Raw genomic sequence first — 23,140 nt, 5'->3', positions numbered from 1 at the left:
ATTGAGCTGACGGATATGTGTGTGCCTTTGCGTGTCTCCTATCCTTTGTGGAGGTAGGCTTAGGTTTTCATGTCTCTGTTGGTCCAGTAACCACATAAAATTTTCATTTTCTTTTTAACTTTAATTTAATTTCTTTAACTAATTTTATTTTCAATCTCTCTTCAAGTAGACAACCATTAATTCAAGGCCTACAATTTTTGTTTTATTTTATAATGCATCATTTCTACCTTATTTTCACCCTCGTTTTATTCCCTCTATATTTTTAGTTTTAATTTTAATTTTATTTTCACATAATTTTCAAACAAAAATTTGGCATCATATCATTATTTACTTCACACCATATTAACTTTCACTTATCGTTTTCTTATTTACAGTTCACAGTACTTTCTCTTAAATAATACATCCATTTAGTACTTTAATCTCAATTCCGTTAAACCATAGTATTTTACTTAGTTGTGTTTTATTCGCCCTATTACATCTACTTGAAATTAGACAACCAGTTATACTGTTACATTATGACTATCAACTATATTACATTTCATTATAGCCAAATTCCAGATTTATTCACTAATTCATTTACCTTATAATTATTATCTAATAATTTTCTTTTTATTTTATTTTTATTTTTCTTCAGTTTATTTTTCTTTTTGTTCTTCTTTTTACCAAGTGACGTCATTACCTGTTGGCAAAATTTTCGCTTTAACCGCCATGAAATTTTCATAAATAATTTCATGTGACTATTAATTTAAATTGTTTATTCTTACTCATTTATTTAATATCTAATTAAATTCATTCAGTTAAGTAAAAATATTTTTTATATTTTTTGCATTTCTAAAATACAATATAACTACATACACATAAAATTCCCTAGAAGGTCTTGTCAATATCCGTTCAATGTCATATTTTAGTCTGTCAGTTTGAGGCCAAGATGAAGACCACTTTGTAATACCATTGCAATTTAATTTCTTGTGACATCGACTTATTGTCGACATTTTTGTAGCCTAAATGGCATAATTATTATTACATTAAGGTCTTTTGACCTAAATATGTAGCTAGTTCCAACTACTTTGGATCTGAAGTAAGTAACCACATGTTGTAATTTTCCTAACTTTCAGACAGTCAAATCTCATCTTGGCTTTTTTAATACAGTGGTTTGCTTATTTTAGGTTTCTACCACCTGATGATGGACTGATTGGTCCGAAAACGGTTGTGATTTTATCCATCTTGGATCATTTTTAGAAAAAATTTTTTAATAAATTATATACCACCTACCTACATGTGAGGTTTTTACTTCATTAGTAAGTTTTTATTATGGTATACAGCCAATGAGAGGAATCTTTTCCTATATATATTATTTAATAGCTCTTCGAAATAATTTTTCCATCTTTCTAGCACCTGCGCTGTTTCACTTATTAGTAATCCACGAAGCATCGAGCTAAAAGAAAATAATATTAAAAAACAAATCGCCACTTTTTCCAAAATTTTCGTTATACTCCTGCGGGCTAAGTACTCATCGAATCGCCCTTGTATATTGTGTTTAATAAAATTATTTTTACATATTTTTGTTAAAAATAGTAAATCTTAACATATCATTAAATTAATGGTAAAAATCTTAATAAATATTATAAGCTACCTTTACGCTAAAAGTTACCTTATAAAATTAAACCATTATAAAATTATCAAAAATTGAGCAAACCCTTCCCTGAGTTGCGAATTCTAGTAGAGAAGGGTAGAAATGTATTCTGCCTATGGAATGGGCAAATATTAAAACAGAGGGTTCGAGTCTGATTCACATTCGAGTATATTTTAGTGACGATATCTATCTCAAATTGTAATTTTTTGTGGGATCGGAAACAAATGGTCCTAAGCGGTGTTGGATTGATACAAATATGAAAGGCAACAAATTGGAATCAATTTGGAGGATTGATGAAAAGTAAACATTTAAGTTCAATTCTAAAAAAATATATTGGGGAGTCAGTTAGAATTGAATAATAGAATACTAGGTATTATGATTTTTTATTTGTTTTATATATTTTATTATTTTCTAAAAATATGAAAAAATAAATTGTAAAACGAAACTCATCATCATCCATCCCTTTGCGTCCACTGCTGGACATAGGCCTCCCTCGTTTTTGTCCATTGTGCGCTATTTTGAGCACTTTGCATCCGATTTTTTGACATTTTCTTGAGATCGTTAATCTAACGAGTAGGTGGTCTTTCTCTACTTCTTTTGTATAATCTCAGCCTCCACTCAAGTAGTCTCTTCGTCCACCTCCCACCACTGATTCGGGCGACGTGTCCGGCCCAGTTTTACTTCATTGTGACAATTCGGGAAATTACATGGGTAACTCCTGTTCTTCGTCTTAGGTCTTCATTTCTAACTCGGTCACGAAGCGATATACTCAGAATGGACCTTTCTATTTTCCTCTGAGCTATTTGCAGCATTTTAGAAGTTGTAGTTTTAAACGTAACTATTAGTGTTATAATTTTAGCTTCTGAATAGAATGTGTCGTAATAATTTTAATTTTAATAATGTTAATATTGATACTTTTTCTACAGTAGGTATTAATTTTTTATCTACTATCATGTCGACGGTGCCACGACAGAAAGGCATAAGCGCCATAATAGTTTTTTTCAGGAGACAAAAAACCGTTTAATATCGCTTAAGGCTGTGGGTACATAATTCGCAAATATTTTACGGCTATCCCTACTTTTTCTGTTTTTACATGGCAAATTACGTGTAGTGAAATTCACACTGGTATGGATATGTACATATTACTAGAATGTCATTATACTTGACGGTGTCATAATTAGCTTAAAGAGATGGCTTTTGAATGTTCTTGGATAACTGTTATTTTTCGTATAATTGCAAATTATTGATTCAGTTAATAAATGTGATAATTTTTTCACTAGCTATGTATTCAGTGATTGTAATAATTTATATGTACCTACAACAAAAACTAATACTCAATCGAGAAAAGAGGAAAAGTGTTAAAGTGATTTTTTTAATAATATATTGTTACTATGGAACGCTTTCAATTTTGAACATCTTTAACAACAAAATACTTGAATCACAGAATATATCTTGATGTATTCTCTGCTTCTATCTTCCATAAATAATACACAATAAATAACTTTTTATAAAGTTCACCTCTTAAATAAATTATTTATCAAATACACTATATATCAATATTATTTAATCAACAACTAAAAATATTCCCGATTCATGTCAAATAATTATTTAAAATTGTCACTGATTGTCAGTGTCTGACTGACAATATTCTATTCGACTAAGTGCGTTGTATGACAAAGATAGATTTGGAAAAATTACCACAGACATTGTGTTCATTTTTTTCGAATCCTGAAAAAACCAATAAATATTTTTAAAAAAATCTAAACGCAGAATAAAACACTAAATTATTACCGAGGGCCGAAAGTCCCTTAGAATAAATAAAAAGTTTATTTTGAATGAGATATTTGAAATTAAAAATAACACTAAATTTTCTATTAGTTTTTCACCCCTCTAACTTATTAAAATAAACATTATAGAAGTTGTCAGGGACTTTCGGTCCTCGATAATAACGTAACCTTTCATTCTGCGTTTAAATTTTTTTAAAATACTTATTAGTTTTCTCGGGATTCGAAAAAAATTAATCCCCATTTGAATAGCATTGCAGCCGAAAAAACGTACCGATCCTCTTAACATTATTTCTTTTTAGATTTTTTTGGCATTTTATTATTATCGAACTGAGGCATTTAGATTTATTAGATTTATGTTAGTTTTAAAAAATTATTATAAACATAAGATATTTAACATTTTGGTGTTTACGCCTTTCATGTTAGGTTATGTGGTGTTTAAGCCTTTTTGAAAGGCGGTTGCCATATTTGGAAAAAATATTTTGATCAAAAAATGTCGCTTATAATCTTGCATGACTTTTAATTTTACGAAATTATAACAAAAATGTTGAAAAATTCTTGTCATTTTAAAGAATAAAAATTAAGTAAATATAATACAAAATCGAAATACACAATATATTATGGGTTTCTTAGAGTTGTATGGGTGTAAAAAATGTCATACAAAAATAAAGTTAATTTAATTATCACGTTATATTAAGTATAACAAGGAAATAAACTTAAATAATATTCAATAAAGAACAAAATGTTATAACGTACCATTATTTCTACGTTGATAACTAAGTCAATTAGTTGTATTAAAAAAATAATAATCTGAGTACAGAAAGTGAGGACACTTTCTGTCCTCTTGGTCGACGTGTCCTTTTGGTCTTGGAAATCCATTGGAATGAAAAATTGATTTCCGCTGCTTCTGTTTTATTTCTATGCTGATTAAAAAGCTGTCAACATTCTGACCCATATGTCAAGAGAACAAATTAAAACAAATTGTTAATTGTAAGAAAATACCCTATTTTTTCGAAAATCTACTAATGAGCACTAAACAGTGGAATTCAGTATCATGGTACAATTTTTCACTTGGATAACTAATCAGCTCTGAAGGCATTCATAAATCCGATCAAAAAACAGAGCAGCAAACCAACCTGTTTTAAAGTTCTGAATGATTTTGCAACCTGATCAGATGCCTCCCGATGAGACAGTAATAAGTTTCGAAACCGGTAGAGGTGCTTGCTACACTCTCTGATTGAACTAGAATAATGATCCGGCTCTATTTTTTTGTTGCCGCGAAATTGAAAATAGTTTATTCATTTTTGATTTGCATGTTTACTCCGATTGGAGTACGAAGGGAACCATTCTCGTTGGAACTTTACCGCGCTGAGCAGATGGGACGTGAATTATAAATTGTAAAATTTCCTCATCTTCCTTAGTCTCAGCATCCGTTATGGCTTGCAAATTGTAGAAGCCTCGGATTTGTAACCAGATAATGTTGCCATTGTTTTCAGTCTGGTGGGATATAGAGTAGCATTTTTTGATGTTGTTTTATGTGCTGTTAGATTGAAAACTTAGTCTAAAAATAAAATTAAAATTCCATTTTTATTCAGTTGTAATGCGAAGGAAAACAATCTTATTTTTCACTTAGAATACGGAGCGCAATCGAGCACTCTGAATCGACGATTTTCGACTCTTGTTGGAGTCTCATCGGAGAGAACGTAGGCCTGCTGCTCCATACTTTAAGTGACCAACACCGATAGTTTATCCTTCACACCGCAACTGACGTGAATGGACTAGGTGACTAGCGTCATCTGGCAATTGAAAGATGAAGTAGTTTTCAATCCTAATAGCAATATTAATAATACTTAAAAATATTACTAAAAGATTTCTAAATTGAAAACTTATTGGTCCATTTTCTTGGTAACACCTCCAAGGGTTCTAAAATTTGCAAGCCAGATGGATGCTGAAGCGAAGAAGACAAGAGGGAATTCAAAAAACTTACAGTTCACGACCCCGCCTGTTCAGCTGGTAAATTCCAACAGAAAATGGACCTAGTGACTCAAAGAAGGAACGACCAATATAAAAATAAAATAAAAATTCCATTTTTATTTAGTTGCAATGCGACGGCAAAATAATCTTATTTTTCACTTAGAATACGGAGCGCAATCCAGCACTCTGAATCGACGATTTTCGACTCTTGTTGGAGTCTCATCGGAGAGAACGTAGGCCTGCTGCTCCATACTCTAAGTGACCAACACCGAGAGTTTTGGTCTTTGTAGCAGGCCTACGTTCTCTCCGATGAGACTCCAACAAGAGTCGAAAATCGTCGATTCAGAGTGCTGGATTGCGCTCCGTATTCTAAGTGAAAAATAAGATTGTTTTGCTTTCGCATTGTAACTGAATAAAAATGGAATTTTTATTTTATTTTTATATTGGTCGTTACTTCTTTTGAGTAACAAGGTCCATTTTCTGTTGGAATTTACCAGCTGAACAGACGGGGTCGTGAATTGTAAGATTTTTTAATTCCCTCTTGTCTTCTTCGCTTCAGCATCCATCTGGCTTGCAAATTTTAAAAGCCTTGGAGGTGTTACCAAGAAAATGGACCAATAGGTTTTTAATTTAAAAATCTTTTAGTAATTTTAATATTTTTAAATATTATTAATATTGCTATTAGGATTGAAAACTACTTCATCTGAAAACTTAGTCTTTTGTTAGAATTTGCCGCTAGGGCATCCCTGCCATTTCGTTCGTTACAATCCGTCACTGCACGTCGGGGTTTGTCCTGGTTGGGTCAGAGACAGCAGCATATGTATGGTAGAGGTGCTTGCTAAACTCTCTGATTGAACTAGAATAATGATGCGGCGGTATTTTCTTGTTGCAACGAAATTGAAAATGGTTTATTCATTTTTGAAGAAAGTAGCTGTTAGATGTTGCCTTAGCATTCCGGTATTGAAACAAATGAACGGCCAATATATCAGCTATGAAAGGTAAAGAAAAGGTGTGCCTCGGAACTGAACAATTTTACCCAGGTTGATATTAGGTTTGTTCTAGCAAACAGTCAAACTAGTCAGAAACCGTCAGCAAATAGTTGATCAGTGAGAGAACATAATACAGTCACCAGTGCTATCCCCTCTACTCGCGCTGGTCCACTATTCGCTGATGGTTTCAAACCGTTTGAAACTGATGCTAGAATAAACCTATTACAAGTAGAAAACTGATATACGGAAGTGGTCTCTATACGGCAAAATTGAAGTCTAAGGAGGTGGTCGGCTTAGGCATTCTAGGAAACCAACTTAGGGAACAAGAAAGGGACCGAGAAAATTATTTGTGGGCGACTATCCAGCTGTGGTAAATAAATATGTTGGCAGTTGGGATCAGGTGCCTTTGGTCCTTATTAATTAAATATAATAAATAAGACTTCAATTTAACTACATTATACTTTATTTACTAGTATTCGAACTGTGAGTATAATCATCAACAAGAGTAGCGACCTAGCCCAAGGTTATGTCATCATGGCCAATAAAAATATTAACCTCAACAATAATTCTATTAGACAAGGCGAATATGGCGGGTTCGTTGGGAAAAATATTCCCATGAGATTTTCTTGCATAATCACATTCGTGAGACATCCCAGAATAAGGTTCAAGAAGTCGGCCACGTGAAAAGTGGTCCAAATTTTTTTAACTTAATCAAATAACCAAAATCAATACGGAAATTTTTTTTTTAGATTTTTTGCATCATTCTGGACAAAAGAGGTTTCTTATAATTTTTCTCTAAAGCTGATCGTTTTCGAGTTATAAGCAATTTAAAATTTGAAAAACGCGAAAATGGCTATTTTTAAGACTTTATAACTCAGTTAAAATTATTATTATAAAAGTCAGAAAGTGACTAAATTAAAGCCTAAAGCCCCCCTACATGATCCTGAAGAAATTTGTGTCATTAATATATTACTAAGTTGTTATTTTTAATTAATAACAATGAGCGGTTAGATCGTATTGACGCGGCTGTAAATCTGAGTGCGAGTAAGATGCACAATTGGACTGCCGGAATGGCATCTCTCTCGCACTCGGCATTTACGGCCGCCTAACACTTGCATGGCGCTCATTATTATTACTTAAAAATAACAGCTAAGTAATAAAATAATGACAAAAATTTCTTCAGGATCTTATAGGGGAGACTTTAAACTTTGATCCAGTCACTTTCTGACTTTCATAATAATAACTTTTAATCGAGTTATTAAGCTTTAAAAATCGCCATTTTTCGATTTTTTCAATTTTAAATTGCTTATAATTCGAAAACGATCAACTTTACAGAAAAATTATAAGAAATCTTTCTTGTCCAGAATGATCCAGAAAATCTAAAAAAAATTGTCCGGCCAAAAACATTGATTTTTGCAATTTGATTAAAAAAAAAGAATGTGTGTGTACTTTATACGCACGTAAGAAGTTATACCTCTATTATATGATTTCTTAAAAATAAATATACTTTAAACAGGTTGTTTTAATTTTTTTAAACATTAAAATAATTTTGTACTTACCGCCTTAAAAAAAAATTATAGGATTGTTCTGGACTCGAACTCAAGACCTCTCGATCTCTGGCCGAATGCTATACCAAATACGCTACGAGAACTGTGTCTGTATCGGTTCGGACGTACCTAATGACAATTCACGGTAACAAACAGACAAGTATAATAAATATACAATAAAATGTTTTAATAATACTCATCTTTCTCCTGAGGAAGACAAATCCAAAGACACAAAAATTATAATAAATATATTTACTAAAAATACTAATATATTCTTTTCACACCTATTCTTGCACTGATATATTTATACATAACTTGAAAGATTCAGCAACTAAACGCCATACTGTCTGTGTTTCCTTATTGAACCTTATTCTGGGATGTGTCACGAATGTGATTATGCAAAAAAATCTCATGGGAATATTTTTCCCAACGAACCCCCCGTTTTTGCCTTGTCTATATGTCAAGCTGTGTTTATATAGACCTTAAAACAATAACTAGTATGACATTTCAATATTACTTAAGGTTACTGAATCCGAGAGTTTAATGCTTTGATTATTGACTTTGGATGACGTTTAAAAGTATTTTATAATATGAATCATTCAGAATGTAATAATATCTCAACACAGCCTTGTCAAACGCAAAACAGCAATGGTACCACTTACACCAAACAACCCTCAAAGAAGTAGTAACCAAGAGCAAGCTACAGAGACTTGTTTGTCGGTTTTATCAAACAGACCGGGCGTCTGAAGCGGAGGTCCGGTGGCGATCCCGTTTGAGGATATATCATCTTTATAAACCTCACTAGAAGGAAACTGATAGAGCTAGGATAATGGGTCCAAGACCTGCACCCAGCTGCTAAGAAGCAGCTCCTAAAAAACATAAGCAAATTAGGCAGGTTTAACAGAAAATCTGATCTTAGAACATCTAAAATTTGCCGAAGTATTTAACTCAAGAAATCATAGTAATTGAATCAACGTATATGATTCTGGTTATAATTACTAAAAATCAAAAATCTATCTATCAGTATTAGGACGTTCAAAATAGACGATAATGCTGTTATCGCTCGGAATATTCATTAAAAGCATATCGCTCATTTTACTGACGGGTGGAGGAATTTAGTAATTAGTAATTTTGTAATTGTTATCACACATATTTGACCAAATATTTGGGTTACGCCGTGGAATATTATGAATGTTAAATATTCAAATAAACTGCAGCGTACCCTTCAAATTGATAACATTATATAAAGGCCTAGTTTAAATGAACTGTCAATAATATTTTCCATAATGAGTTTCGTATTAAACCAATTAACAATATCTGCTATATACATAAATGGCCATTAAAATGTATGGAAAAATTATAACGAAAAATAGAAAAATAAAATAAATAAAAACAAATAATTATTATTTCTCCGGTCCGGAAGAAGAATGACGTAACTGCAAAAAGCCAAATTTCTCAGGAGAGCAAAAAAAACGATTTTGAAATGTTTAAAATAGTGATTAATGAGTAAATGAGAAGTAATCATCCAGCAGCATCGGCATGGCGTTTATTCTTACTACAATGATGGCTTTTAGTTTCATGCCTATTGATTCGAATTTGAATATCTTAGCCTTCCGATGACCAACTTTTTTTGTTACACGGATGACCAAGAGGGGGAGGGAAATGACCCCAGGTCAAAAATGTCAAAAATGACATTTAACAAAAAAATTAAGCTTTTTTTTAAATTTTTTTTATGGCATTGATTTTATGTCATTCAGCCAGTCACAACATGAGTATTAGTGTCCTGTGTAGTGTGTATGTTGAGTAAGTGTCTTGTTACTTTGCAAAGTCGACGTCATTAGCGTAAAACTACTTGGAATTACACATTATAGACGGTATTTTACTAAACACCAACTTCAGAATATATTTTTTATTCGTAAAATATAGGGAATTTTTTTATTTCAAAATATGAGGATATCTAGAATGATATTAAAGTCAAATTAAAAAATTAATGAGTTAAAAATTGAAAATACTTTTGAATTTATCAAAGAAAAACATACGTTGGGGTCACAATTTCCCCCTCTTGGTCATCCGAAGGCTAACTTAATACCCCCCTTTTCAACCCTATCGACACTTGTGTTATTCTTGATCTTAAAATTTTTTTTCTGTACAAAAAAAACTATTTTTAAATAGTTAGTATGCCGTTTATTCTTGAAGCTATAGCTTTTATTTTCATCCCTATTGGTCCGAATTTCATTATCTTAATTTGGTCCCCCCATTTTCAACCCTATTTACAATTGCGTCATTATTCATCTCCAACAAAGTTTAAAATGGTGCGTATTTCAATAACGACTCAACTACCTTGTAGTGGCTCAGCACATAGTTACAGTTCTGTCGCTTACATCTTAAGACGAAGCAATGAAGCACTAAAAAGCCCAAAACCTAGGAATTTTGTGCAGTAAGATGAATCGTCATGGAACTTTTTGCATTCGATTAGAGAGAGTGTCAGGCAACTTTTTGAAATAAATTAATCAAGGGAAAACATTTTTGTACATAAGAAAATGCATTTTAAAAGTGCATCTCGAAGAGGTGAAAATGAAAAATTTAGAACTTGGGAAATATTGACGGAAATGAGTTGAATTTTTATACTCGGGGTTTTGGGGATCGCTGAGCACGAATTTCATATCGGCGATGATCTCCAAGGTACCTGGTGCCCACGGTGGAACTCGTCGCCTAGAGTTTTATGTTATAATCATTAAAAATCAGTCAATATCCATTAGTCGGGGGTTTTTGGGGTCGCCGGTCGCCGGCACGAATTTAAGGTTAGCGATGGCATCCAAGATACCTGGGGCCCAGGGTGGAACTCGTCGCCTAGAGTTTTTAGTTATAATTATCCAAAATCAGCCAAAAACTATTACCCTGGGTGTTTTGGGGGTCGCTGAGTACGAATTTCATGTCGGCGATAGTCTCCAAGGTACCTGGTGCCCAGTGTGGAACTCGTCGCCTGGAGTCTTATGTTATAATAATTAAAAATCAGTCAATATCCATTACACGGCGGTTCTTGGGGTCGCTGACCACGAATTTAATATCGGCGATGGTCTCTAAGATACCTGGTGCCTAAAGTGGAACTCGTTGTCAGGAGTTTTTAGTTATAATTATTCAAAATTAGTCAAAAAGTATTACGAATTTCATGTCGGCGATGGTCTCCAAGGTACCTGGTGCCCAGTGTAGAACTCGTCGCCTGGAGTCTTATGTTATAATAATTAAAAATCAGTCAATATCCATTACACGGCGGTTTTTGGGGTCGCTGACCACGAATTTAATGTCGGCGATGGTCTCTAAGATACCTGGTGCCTAAAGTGGAACTCGTCGTCAGGAGTTTTTAGTTATAATTATTCAAAATTAGTCAAAAACTATTACCCTGGTGGTTTTGAGGGTCCCTGAGTACGAATTTCATATCGGCGATGGTGCCCAAGGTACCTGGTGCCAAGGGTTGGAACTCGTTGCCTAGCTTTTTATGTTATAACCATTCAAAATCAGTCAGTAACCATTACTCGAGGGGTTTTGTGGGTCAATTAGTACGAATTTCATGTCGGCGATTGTTTCTAAGTTACCTGGTGCCCAGGGTGAACCTCGTCGCCTGGAGTTTTATGTTGTAACCAGTCAAAACCAGTCAATAACCATTACTCGGGGGTTTTTGGGGTCTCTGAGTACGAATTTCATGTCGGCGATGGTCTCCAAAGTACCTGGTGCCTAGGGTGGAACTCGTCGCCTACATTTTTATGTTATATTCATTCAAAATCAGTCAATATCCATTACTTCGGTGTTTTGGGGGTCGCTAAATATATTTTTCATTAATAATTTTTCTTGAAACACTTTTATATTATGTATATCCTAAAAATTATCTATTTAAAAATTATTTTAAAATTTTGTCGTTTTTAAAGCAGTTGTCGTTAAATTTTGACACTAATGACATTTATGAAATTTTGACATAATTGGCATTTCAAGGGTAATTAAGTTATATCAGCGATTTTTTGTGTTTTCTGCGGTATTATTTTAATTTTTAGATTTCTAGTCTGCTTTTATAAAAAAAAACAGTGGTTTTTAGAACTCTTTAGCGACTGATTAGTATTGTGATTTAAAATGCATTTTCTTATGCACAAAAATTTTTGCCCTAGATGAATTTAGTTCACAAAGTTGCCTGACACTCTCTCTAATCGAATGCAAAAAGTTGCATGACGATTCATCTTACTGCACAAAATTCCTAGGTTTAATGCTTCGTTGCTTCGTCTATCTGTATATAGTATTTTAGAAGTTAATTACGCGATAAACAGAAATTGACAAAATCTGCAGTTACGTTATTTTTATTATGTACCGGCGATTTCTTATTACTACTAAATCCCTTAAACCTTTGAAACCTACACACACCAACACACACACACACACACACACACCCGCGCACAAACAAAAACAAACACACACGTATATCCCCTCTCTTCCTCTTATTTTTTGATCGGTTTTACTCATAATAGTGAAATTTGGAGGGAGGAAATAAACGGACTTATGCTTCTGAACTAGTCATAACTAGTGTTGCCCAAAATCGGTCTTGGTCTTGCAGTCTTGTTCTTGTTCTTGCGTTATCGCAAGACCAAGACCAAGACCGCCTAATGTTAGCAAGACCAAGACCAAGACTTACCGTGCAAGACTTGAGCAAGAACAAGACTTAGCCTGCGAGACTCTTGCGTCTTGCAGTTAGAACTGAGGGTCGTTTTAGGCAGTATGTATATTAAGTTCGGCTATATTCTTACATACTTTATGAGAAACAAAAAAAATTTTTAACAAAAATTTTTAAAATTGGACTTATGTTCACTACGAACAATACCATAAACATACATAGCGAGTCAAAATATCCATTTAAAGAACACTTGACACATTTGACACGTACTCAGGTCATTATTACAATGTAAAAATAAAATATTTTTTACTTTCCTTCCCATCAGACGACTTCTCTGAAATTAGTTGTCCGGGTTATAGGTCTGGATCCCGCGTATAAAAAAAAAGTTGATTAATAGCAAGCTGAAAATTTGTTAATAGCTTAAGGGTATCTACTCAGACAAACTTTGATATATGGGAACACTGGATCAGAGGAAGTTTTAATTGTGGAACAGTTTAAAAATTTGGAACGGTCAGACCACGAAAACGTCACATGTATTTTGTCCGACAGAACTTCCAATTGATTTGTTACCCTTTCATTAAACTCTCATGCAAAAATCAGGCTGCTATTTATCACCAAACGGGCATGATAATGAGTGGAACACGTAGAACATGTCAAATGACAGGAATTATGGCAGGTGATAAATAGCAGTCTCATTTTTGCATGAGAGTTTAATGAAAGGGTAACAAATCAATTGGAAGTTCCGTCGGACAAAATACATGTGACGTTTTCGTGGTCTGACCGTTCCAAATTTTTAACCTATTCCACAATTAAAACTTCCACTGTTCCAGTGTTCCCATATATCAAAGTTTGTCCGACTAGACACCCTTAAGCTCTTAACAAATTTTCAGCTTGCTATTAATCAACTTTTTTTTCATACGCGGGATCCAGACCTATTATGAGAATAGTCGCCTTGCCTTCTAATCATAACATAACATTCTTGCTTTGCGACGCCGATAGTAATATCAAATATCGTATCCAAACTTTTTAAAAATATATCACCTTGCTGATAAAAAATATACCTAATAAATTTAATCTTATCGGTATATTATAGAATAGTAAGACTATTATGTATTGTTTTTGCTGAATGTGCTATGACCTATGCTATGAGATCACTGGGTTACAGAAAATTTGCCGAAACAGCGCGACTATTATTTAAAAGTATGATTACGAGACAAAGGAACAGTGTAAATAAAATACCGAAATTAACGATATACACTTCTCCAAAAAATTTACTCACCACCTTAAAAACAGGTCATTGTTAATGTCTTGAATTTCCTAAGCCTGTTGTTCGATTTAAGTGATTTTTTTAATATGTTGTCTTATTTTTATAAATATCGCTGTAATATTGTTGCTAGACAGGTCAATTATTATTGTCACTGTAGACCGGGTGTACCAATAAAAGTGTGTTTTTTCACAGAGAGCATCACTGTGGAATATTCTAGCATTTATAAAATACTGAAATTACAACGATAACCTCATATTTTCGCTTATATTGAACATTACATTCGCTTATATTGGATAATAAAATCCACTACTACTACTATGTATTACTATCGGTTTACAGCGTTCTTCGACGCCTTCCGACTCCTAACCGCCATTATTCTCTGTTTAACCATAGACCTGGAGGGATTTCTTCCTCTTTTTCTTCTCCCTTGTGGTGTCCATGCCAAAATCTGCTTAGGGATCCTGTCATCTGTCATACTAGTTGTTTTGTTTTTATGTCATCAATTATTGTATGTGTGACTCCCATCATTTCTCGTATTCTCTCATTTGGTATCCGATCTCTTCTTGATTTGCCTGCTGCTCTTCTCCAGAAGTCCATTTCTGTTACTAGTAGCATTTTCTCCGTTCTTTGTTTCAGTGGCCAAACTTCACTGCCATATGTGATTAGACTTTTAAGTATGTATTGTATATGAGCTGTTTGTTCGCTTTAGATATTGTCTGGTCCCACAGAATGCCGTTTATCATGGATATGGCTTTTCTACCCTGTATTAATATAATAAAATATATAAGTTTCTAATCAACTTTAGTTATTTAGAACATAGGCACGGATTACTTAGATCATGAGTCAAACTCCACCCGGTATCAGTTGTCTAGACCAGTGGTTCCCAACCCGTGGTCCGCGGACCACTTGTGGTCCGCGCCGAGTTTACGTGTGGTCCGCGGGCTGTTTCAGAGTACGTCTTATAATTCACGGTTTTCTTCATCAATACGAGTATAACAATGTTTTTACTGGCTATATAATGAGACATTCATCCTCGGAGATACGTTTGTTATGAAAGTATGCCACATGAGTAATGCTGTTTTTATTTCTGATGTTAGGCGTGGAGTGACAGTGGCACAGCGCGAGCGCGGAGAGGGTAGGCTATTAATAGTCACTGCGGGGCGGGCGGACACATGCTTCCACCACTCTCAAGCTCGGTCATTCCCCTCCGCCGCTGTGTAGCCGCACCCCCGTCCAGCATTGTCTACCTTCTCCTGAGTTCCATGGCCATTTGTCTGTCGTAGTGTCTAGTGTCATGTACCGTATGTACAGAGTGAGAGACTGCAATGAGTAAGCAAGTGAATTTGTTTAAGTTTTTAAAAAGAGCACATGATGAAAGTGAACCCGGACCTAGTGCTAGTACGAGTGTTAGTGATAGGTTTGTTTTAAGTGAACCTAAAAGTAGAAAACCAGCCAATCGTAAGTACAGCCCAGAATACTTAAAATATGGATTTACTTTTAAAGAAGATGGAGATGTTCATTTGCCCCAGTGTGTTGTATGTTCAGAGGTTTTATGCAATGAAGCTATGAAACCGGCCAAACTCATGCGTCATTTTGAGACAAAACACAAAGAACTTGTTCAAAAACCATTGGATTTTTTCAAGCGCAAGGAAACTCAGCTTAAAAATGCAAAAGAAGTAATGAAACAGTATTCTTCTCAGGATAAGGCTGCTTTAAATGCATCTTTTTTAATTTCATTGAAAATAGCAAAAACCATTTACAATAGGAGAAGATTTAATTTTACCCTGTATTTTTGAAGCCACTAAAGAAGTACTTGGTGAGGAGTCAGCTAAAAAAATGAAAAACATAGCTCTATCAAATAATACAATTACTAGAAGAGTTGAATCGATGGCAGCAGATGTTGAAAACCAACTCATAATAAAGCTTCACCAATCTAAGTGGTTTTCTTTGCAATTAGATGAGTCTACCGATGTTACAAATAAAGCAATTTTACTGGTGTATGTAAAATACATTGATCATGAAGAAAAGAAATTAAATGAAGAATACATGACATCTATTGAACTGCCAGGTCATACAAAAGGTCGGGACATTTTTAAAGCTGTTGATGGGTATTTAAAGTTGCATAAACTATCTTGGAAAGACTGTGTTGGATTGTGTACTGACGGCGCGGCTGCTATGACAGGCTCCAAACAAGGCCTTAAAAGTTTTGTACTGAAAGAAGCGGGAACCGAAGTACAAATAACACACTGCATTATTCACAGAGAAATGCTAGCAACCAAACAGTTGAGTCCTGTACTCAATGAAGTCCTCCTTACAGTTGTAAAGGCTGTGAATTTAATCCGGAGCAAAGCTCTTAATTCAAGATTGTTTGCTACGCTTTGTGATGGTATGGGCTCGCTTCATTCCAAATTTCTCCTCCACACTAAAGTACGATGGTTATCCTGAGGGCGTGTATTGGCCAGATTTTATGAACTTAGAGAGGAGGTTTGTATGTTCCTTGACAAAAACAATCCAGAACTAGCGGCTGTGTTTCGGGATGGACAATGGGTGGCTAAACTTGCTTTTTTGACTGATATATTTGAAATTATAAATGTGCTGAATCTTGGACTTCAAGGGCCCTCACACACAGTATTCGATCTGTAGAAAAAAATTGCTGCATTCAAACAAAAGTTAAAGTTATGGCAAACTGAAGTAGAGAAAGGATCTTTTGCTATGTTTAATCTGTTTTCTGAATTTATAATAGAAACGGAAGGTATGAATATAAATAAAGAACAGCTGTCATCTTTGGTAAAGGCTTACATAGCATCGCTTCAAGGGTATTTTGACAACTATTTCCCTGCCAGTTCTGACGTCAGTTCTAAAAACTTGTGGGTGGCAAATCCTTTTTTACCGCTCAAGGATATTGATCTTACACTTAATGAACAGGAAGAACTTATTGAGATATCTTCTGATCGTCAGCTTGAAGTTGTCAAAATACAATGTGACAATATTGCAAGCTTTTGGATCAAGTTACTTGATGAGTACCAAACCCTCAGCCAAAAAGCCTTGAAAATTCTATTTCCTTTCAATTCTACATATCTTTGTGAAACAGCATTTTCAACACTAAATGTTATTAAGAATAAGCATCGTAACAGTTTGTTGAAATTGGATGCTCCATTCAGGTTGAGTTTTACCTCTTTGAAGCCAAATATCGAAGATCTTGCCAGTAAAATGCAAAACCAAGGAAGTCACTGAGAGACTTAGTGTCATATTTTGTAAGCGTTTTACAATAGATTTATAATGTTTCTATAACTATATTAAGACTACAACTATGTTTTTTTTCTAATTACTTACTCTTAATACAATGTATATTAAAGGATTTAAAATATATTTCTCTAGTTCTCAATTTAATTTACCTAGTTATAAAATCATGTGGTCCGCAGACATTTTCTTATAGATCTTGTGGTCCTCGAGGGAAAAAGGTTGGGAACCACTGGTCTAGACCAATTATTCTCAATCTTTTTGAGTCATGAACCACAAAAAACTTTTTATTATTTTTGTTACCAACTAACTGAAATAGGTATTTAACTAGGTAATCTAATTAAGTATAATAATAATTGTGGTGCTGCTTTTAGCTGTGTTTGCGTTTTGTGTACCACTGCAAATAATGATATGTACCACCAGTGGTACCTGCACCCCAAATTGAGAACCGCTGGTCTAGATATTTATTAATTTGGCTGATTTTTACTATGGCTATGAAATTATAGCTTAAAATGTACATCTCTATCACGTTGTTCAAAGATATGTAATAGGCTAATAGGCAACTGCGAGACTTGCAAGACTCTTGCTGCAAGACCAAGACCAAGACTGGGAGCGCAATACCAAGACCAGGTGTACTGGCGCAAGATCAAGACCAAGATTAAGTCTCGTCTTGGTCTTGCATTTGGGCAACACTAGTCATAACAGGTGACGTACTAGTGATAGGTGTCGTTACAAAGTCACTGTGATGGATATTTTAAACAGGATCTTATGGCAAGTGATATCTTGTTTGAAAGATATTGAAAATACCCATTCAATCATTCGGTTTGGGTTTAAGCTGATTTTTATGAATAAATTAACTGAAAGTTAAAATTGTAGTTTTGCATTAAATTAAAAGATTTAAGAACCAGATCTGATAACTCTTAAAAATGTGCTCAATCTACTTCCTGACAATAATGCATCATATTTCTGAATTCTTGTCGTACTGTTTCAAATGTATCGGGGAAAATTGCCCTATATTCTTCAAAAATTAGTTGTTTCAAAATTTCAATACCGTTGGATGTTGTAGCGTAAACCTCAGATTACAAGTGGGTACCCCCACAGAAAAAATCTAATGGTATCAGTTCCGGAAACTGAGCTGGTCATTCTATCAAACCTCATCGTCAGTCCATATGCCACGATTTTCTTAATTTAGGTAACGACTTACTGCACCATGACAGTGTACAGAAGAGCCATATTGTTGAAACGTTATATCCAAGTTACCGAATTCATCCGGACTATCTTCCAGAATTTTAAGAAATATTGGCTCAATTGAGTTTTGTAACATCCAAACTCCAGATACGCTTCACCGGTTAAGTTAGCATTAAGAAAAATAGGCCTAGTTACGTGGTGTCCCAAAATACCTACTTTTTCTGGAAATTGAGTAAGTTTTTTGACGAAAGACGTGAGGATTTGTGTCACTTCAATACCTTACATTGTGTGTGTGTTAATATTTTTATTGAGGAAAAAGCAACTTTGAACATTAAACCAAATTGTTTTTGTGTAATCTAGCTGTTGGTTAATTTGACAGGACATACTTTCACAGAACTCTAGTCTTCGGTCGGGGTCATCATCTGAAAGTTGTAGGTATATAGTTTTTAATTTGTATGGATGAAATTTGTTTTTAGCGAACACCCTTTGAATGATTTCACATATATAGTCAACTTGTTCTTTAGAAGAAGTAAGGTTTACTGCCATTCTGCAATTATGTTAATTTTTGTATTATCACTAATAATTGTCAGTCGATCAGATCTTTTGGCATCTTGAACAGTACCTGATTTTTCACTTCACTGAACTTCGTTCAAACAGTTGGTCGTCACCTCTTACCAGATTGCTACCTGCTTTTCAATACAGGATTTGTATGTCCGCTTTTACATTATGCTATGTTTCAACATCCACTTAACCCTCGTAAGGCGGTGCGTGGTGCAGCTGCACCCCAGACCTCGTTTTTATCACCTATCTTTTTTTTTCATATTTTTTTTTTGATTTTTGTCCATTTTTTTTTATTTGTATTAAATTCAATTCTAAACGTATTCCACCCATTACAGAATTTAAAACTCTTTGCGTTTACGTGTTTTTTTTTTGAAAAAATGACTTTTGGGTGCAAATGATGAAAATTTCGTATCCCGAATTGGACGACTCTGATGTTCCACCTGGAGCTAACGGAGGTACAGGACAAGGTGGGTGTTAATACTTATGTCAGAGAAAAAAGACCGAAAGCTCCGGCATAACTTTATTGTGTGTAAAAACTTTGTGTTGCTCATTATGTGAAAAATTTCATGTGTATGTCTTGCAACGATAGTAATTTGTTTTAAGAAGAAATAAGTACATTTTTGTAAAGTTATGTTTCGTACTATAATAAATAAGTCCTAATTTATCTTTCAAATTTATTTCCCCGACTTTCACATAAAAAAAAGGATATACAGATGGGGTGCAAATTCACCCCGCACCGTTGTTTACGTAAGAATCTAAGCACCGCCTTACGAGGGTTAATGTTTTGCCATACTTGGTGTCATGCTGATAATTAATTTTAATACTTTAATTATGTAATTTAAAGGTCTTTTGACCCCATTGTGTGGCTGGTTGCAGAGACTGATACTGCTGCAGAGACGTTCTCACTGATAGTGATCCAGTAGTAGCGAAAACGTTTAGAATTTTTAAATCCATTTGGATAATAAAAAAAAACTAATAAATTTTTTATACCATTTTACGTAGAAGTACATACTTCAATCGTAAGTTTTTATAACTGTAATGCAGAACAAAATAATATATTACCAAAATAAAAAATAATCTTAACGTAACTAAACATAAATCGTAAAGAGCTTTTTCTTTTAAATTATAATTTATGCACGAACTTTTATCAAGGTTTTTTAATGAAACTAGTCGCAAACAGAGAGTGAAGGAAAAGATTGTTTTTGTTAATACAGTCACGTATTTATTTAAAATTGTAACCCCAAAGGTAGAACCTAGAGCTAAACTTGGTTTAATTTAATACCTTTTGTTATGATAATAACAAGAAACAAAATTAAAGCTGAAAATAACTTTGAAACTCGTAATTTTAAAATAAAACTTTGTCTCAGAACATAGTATAAAATATTACACTTTTAAAAAATATATATCATCTAATAGAATTATGACTATTTAGCCCGATCAAAGAACAATCTGACCCCAAAAATAATAAAGGAAGGATGAAAATTTGGGAATGGGTAGCTGAAATTGTCTTGTATTATATAAGAAAAAGTTTATAATTCTACATCCCCTCCATGTTTCAGAAATAGAGGGGAATACCCCCTCTCGAAGGTCAAAAATATACATTCAAAATAAGTACGGAATTGGATAAAATTACTAATTCTAAGCAACTTTTGTTCTATAGAGTTTTTTCCCTAAGTCAATACTTTTCGAGTTATTTGCAAGTGAATATGTTCATTTTTAACAGAAAAAAACATGTTTTTGAACGGTTTTTCGGAGATAACTCACAAAGTAAGTATTTGAGCGAAAAAAATATTCTTAGCAAAAATATAGCTTATAAAAAACTAAAAAAAATGGTGTACGCTTGAGGTCTGTAGACCCAGTAGAAGCAGAGTTGTAGCTAATGAAAAGTAGGTTCTTCTTCATAAAATTCCAAATCGAATATTTCAATGTGAAATAACCCAAAAACGGAGCCGTTTTCGGGGAAGTTCATTTAAACTTTTTTAAAGTGTTTAAAAAAAGGATTGTTTCATTACTTAGCTTATGTATTATTATTATAAAGGATTATTTTAATATTTAGTTACTTAGCTTATGTATTATTTATATGATCTGTAAGTTTCATCGGTTCAAAGTGCTTATTTTTGAAAAAGCTGTAGTTAAAATGGCTTGAACGAGTAACTAATCACGAGTTTAGGCAAATTTTGAACAGCCATAACATAATCAATTTTAGTATAACAAGAAAACAAAAATGGAAAAATATTCATAAAAGGGAAACGTACATTTTATTACTCTTTTGGTATAACTAATAATTTTAAAATTAATTCCATGAACAATTCCATTTTTTTTTTTCAAAATAAAAAAAATGTTTTATTTTAAACCAAATTTTTTTCAAAACTGAGCACTTTGAACCAATTAAACTTATAGATAATATATAAACATTACATAAGTAAAGTAACTTGTGAAGCGGTAACGATTAATTTTATTTGGGAAGCTAATTAGGGGGTGATTTTCGCGATTTTTGTACGAAAAAATAAAAGGGACCAACAATATTTTGAGCGTAACTCACTTATTTTTAATTTTAGATGTTTTTTTAACAAAAATTAACCTTTTTTTAAAAACTTTAAAAAAGTTGTAATGAATTTTTCCTGAAACGTGCTCTGTTTTTTGGTTATTTCACATTGAAATATTCGATTTGGAATTTGACGACGAAGAACCTACTTTTCGTTAGCTAAACAACTCTGCTTATACTGGGTCTTCAGACCTCAGCGTACACCATTTTTTTAAGTTTTTTATAAGCTATATTTTTACTAAGACTATTTTTTTCGCTATAGTACATACTTACTTTTTGAGTTATCTCCGAAAAACCGTCCATAAACATGTTTTATTTTTGTTAAAAATGAACATATTCACTCGCAAATAATTCGAAAATTATTGACTTAGCGAAAAAACTCTATGGAACAAAAGTTGCTTAGAATTAGTCATTTTATCCAATTCCGGGCCTATTTTGAACGTATATTTTTTCACTAACGAGAAAATGTTTTTCACCCCGTATTTCCCAATTTTTGTAAAATGGAGAGGATATAGAATTGTAAACTTTTTCTTATATAATAATAGACAATTTCAACTACCTATTTCCAAATTTTCATCCTTTCTTTATTTTTTTGGAGGTTTTCGTAAAATTTTGTGTTCCTTGATCGGACTAATTACTAAATGAATCAAAATGAATGTCGACGACGATTCAAGCAAGCTTTTAGCCCAGATATAAATATCAAACGGACGACGCTTTTTTTTATTTAAAACTTGCAAATTTACAATCTACTCTACAAAGGAGTATTAAGTAAAACTGATAAAATGTTTTGTAGGTGTTGCCGGCCAGTTCCGGTTCACCTTATTCACCACTGTATTCACTAACACAAGAAGTGTCACTCACGAACACAAGTCCTGTGGCCACTGTCTCTTGAGTCTCCGAACTGGTAATGTACGATTGGTAAGCGTGGAAATCAACTCGTTATTGTGATTGATACTTCTTTTTCTATGTTTGGTCGCATGCAGTCCTATTACGTCCTTTATAAATGGTATTTTAAGTCCTCATGTAATGTTTGGTTTGAAATATACCAGGGTGCACTTGCAATGATTCTTAAATTTTTTGATTGGTATGTCTGCAGAATTTTGGTATTTGATGGTTTTTTACATCCCCATAGTTCAATACCCTAGGTCCATATAGGTTTTAGTATTATTTTGTATATTGCCAGTTTGTTTTCTATGGATAATTGTGATCTTCTACCAAGAAGCCAATTCCTTTGTCTGGCTTTTAATTGGAGTTGTTGTTTTTTAGCTATAATGTGCACTTTCCATGTTAGTTTCGGATCAAGATGGAATACCTAAATATTTGACTTCGGTTTCATTGGGATAACTTGGTGGTTAATTGTAACATGTGGACAATTTACATGTCCGTTCGTAAATGTTATGTGAACCGATTTGATTGATGTTCCATTTTTGGAGCCAGTTTTGTAATCGATCTAAATGTGTTTGTAGCTTGTTGGAGGCCACCACTACTGGATCATGGTTAAGCGCAATTATTGCTGTATCATCGGCAAATGTGGCGATAGTTGTTTCGTTAGTAGTTGGTAGATCAGCAGTGTAAAATAAGTACAAAAATAGTTCCAAAACAATGCCTTGGGGTACTCCTGCCTTTATGAGTTGGTAGCTTCTCTTATCTTTTTCCATTTTAATATCGAAATGTCTGTTGGAATGGTATGATTTTAGATTTAAGTAAATCTGACTCGGCATGTTTTTTTTAGTTTGTATAACAGCCCTTGGTGCCAAA

At 33.6% G+C, this 23,140-nt stretch overlaps 1 protein-coding gene across 1 annotated transcript in view; it reads left to right on the top strand.

The window, feature by feature from the left end:
• The window catches only part of LOC126886290 (uncharacterized), a 54,662-nt gene extending 37,580 nt beyond the window's left edge, over positions 1 to 17,082 (top strand). The window contains exon 2 of the mRNA XM_050653161.1: positions 16,592 to 17,082. Coding sequence (XP_050509118.1) covers positions 16,592 to 17,082 — 491 coding nt within the window. The remainder of the gene's footprint in view (positions 1 to 16,591) is intronic.
• Positions 17,083 to 23,140: the final 6,058 nt, after the last annotated feature.

This window comes from Diabrotica virgifera, chromosome 6 (assembly GCF_917563875.1).
Source record: "Diabrotica virgifera virgifera chromosome 6, PGI_DIABVI_V3a".
In the NCBI taxonomy this organism is placed as follows: Eukaryota; Metazoa; Arthropoda; class Insecta; order Coleoptera; family Chrysomelidae; genus Diabrotica; species Diabrotica virgifera.
Note: the sequence above shows the minus strand (reverse complement) of the source record. Positions and strands in the feature narration are given on the sequence as shown.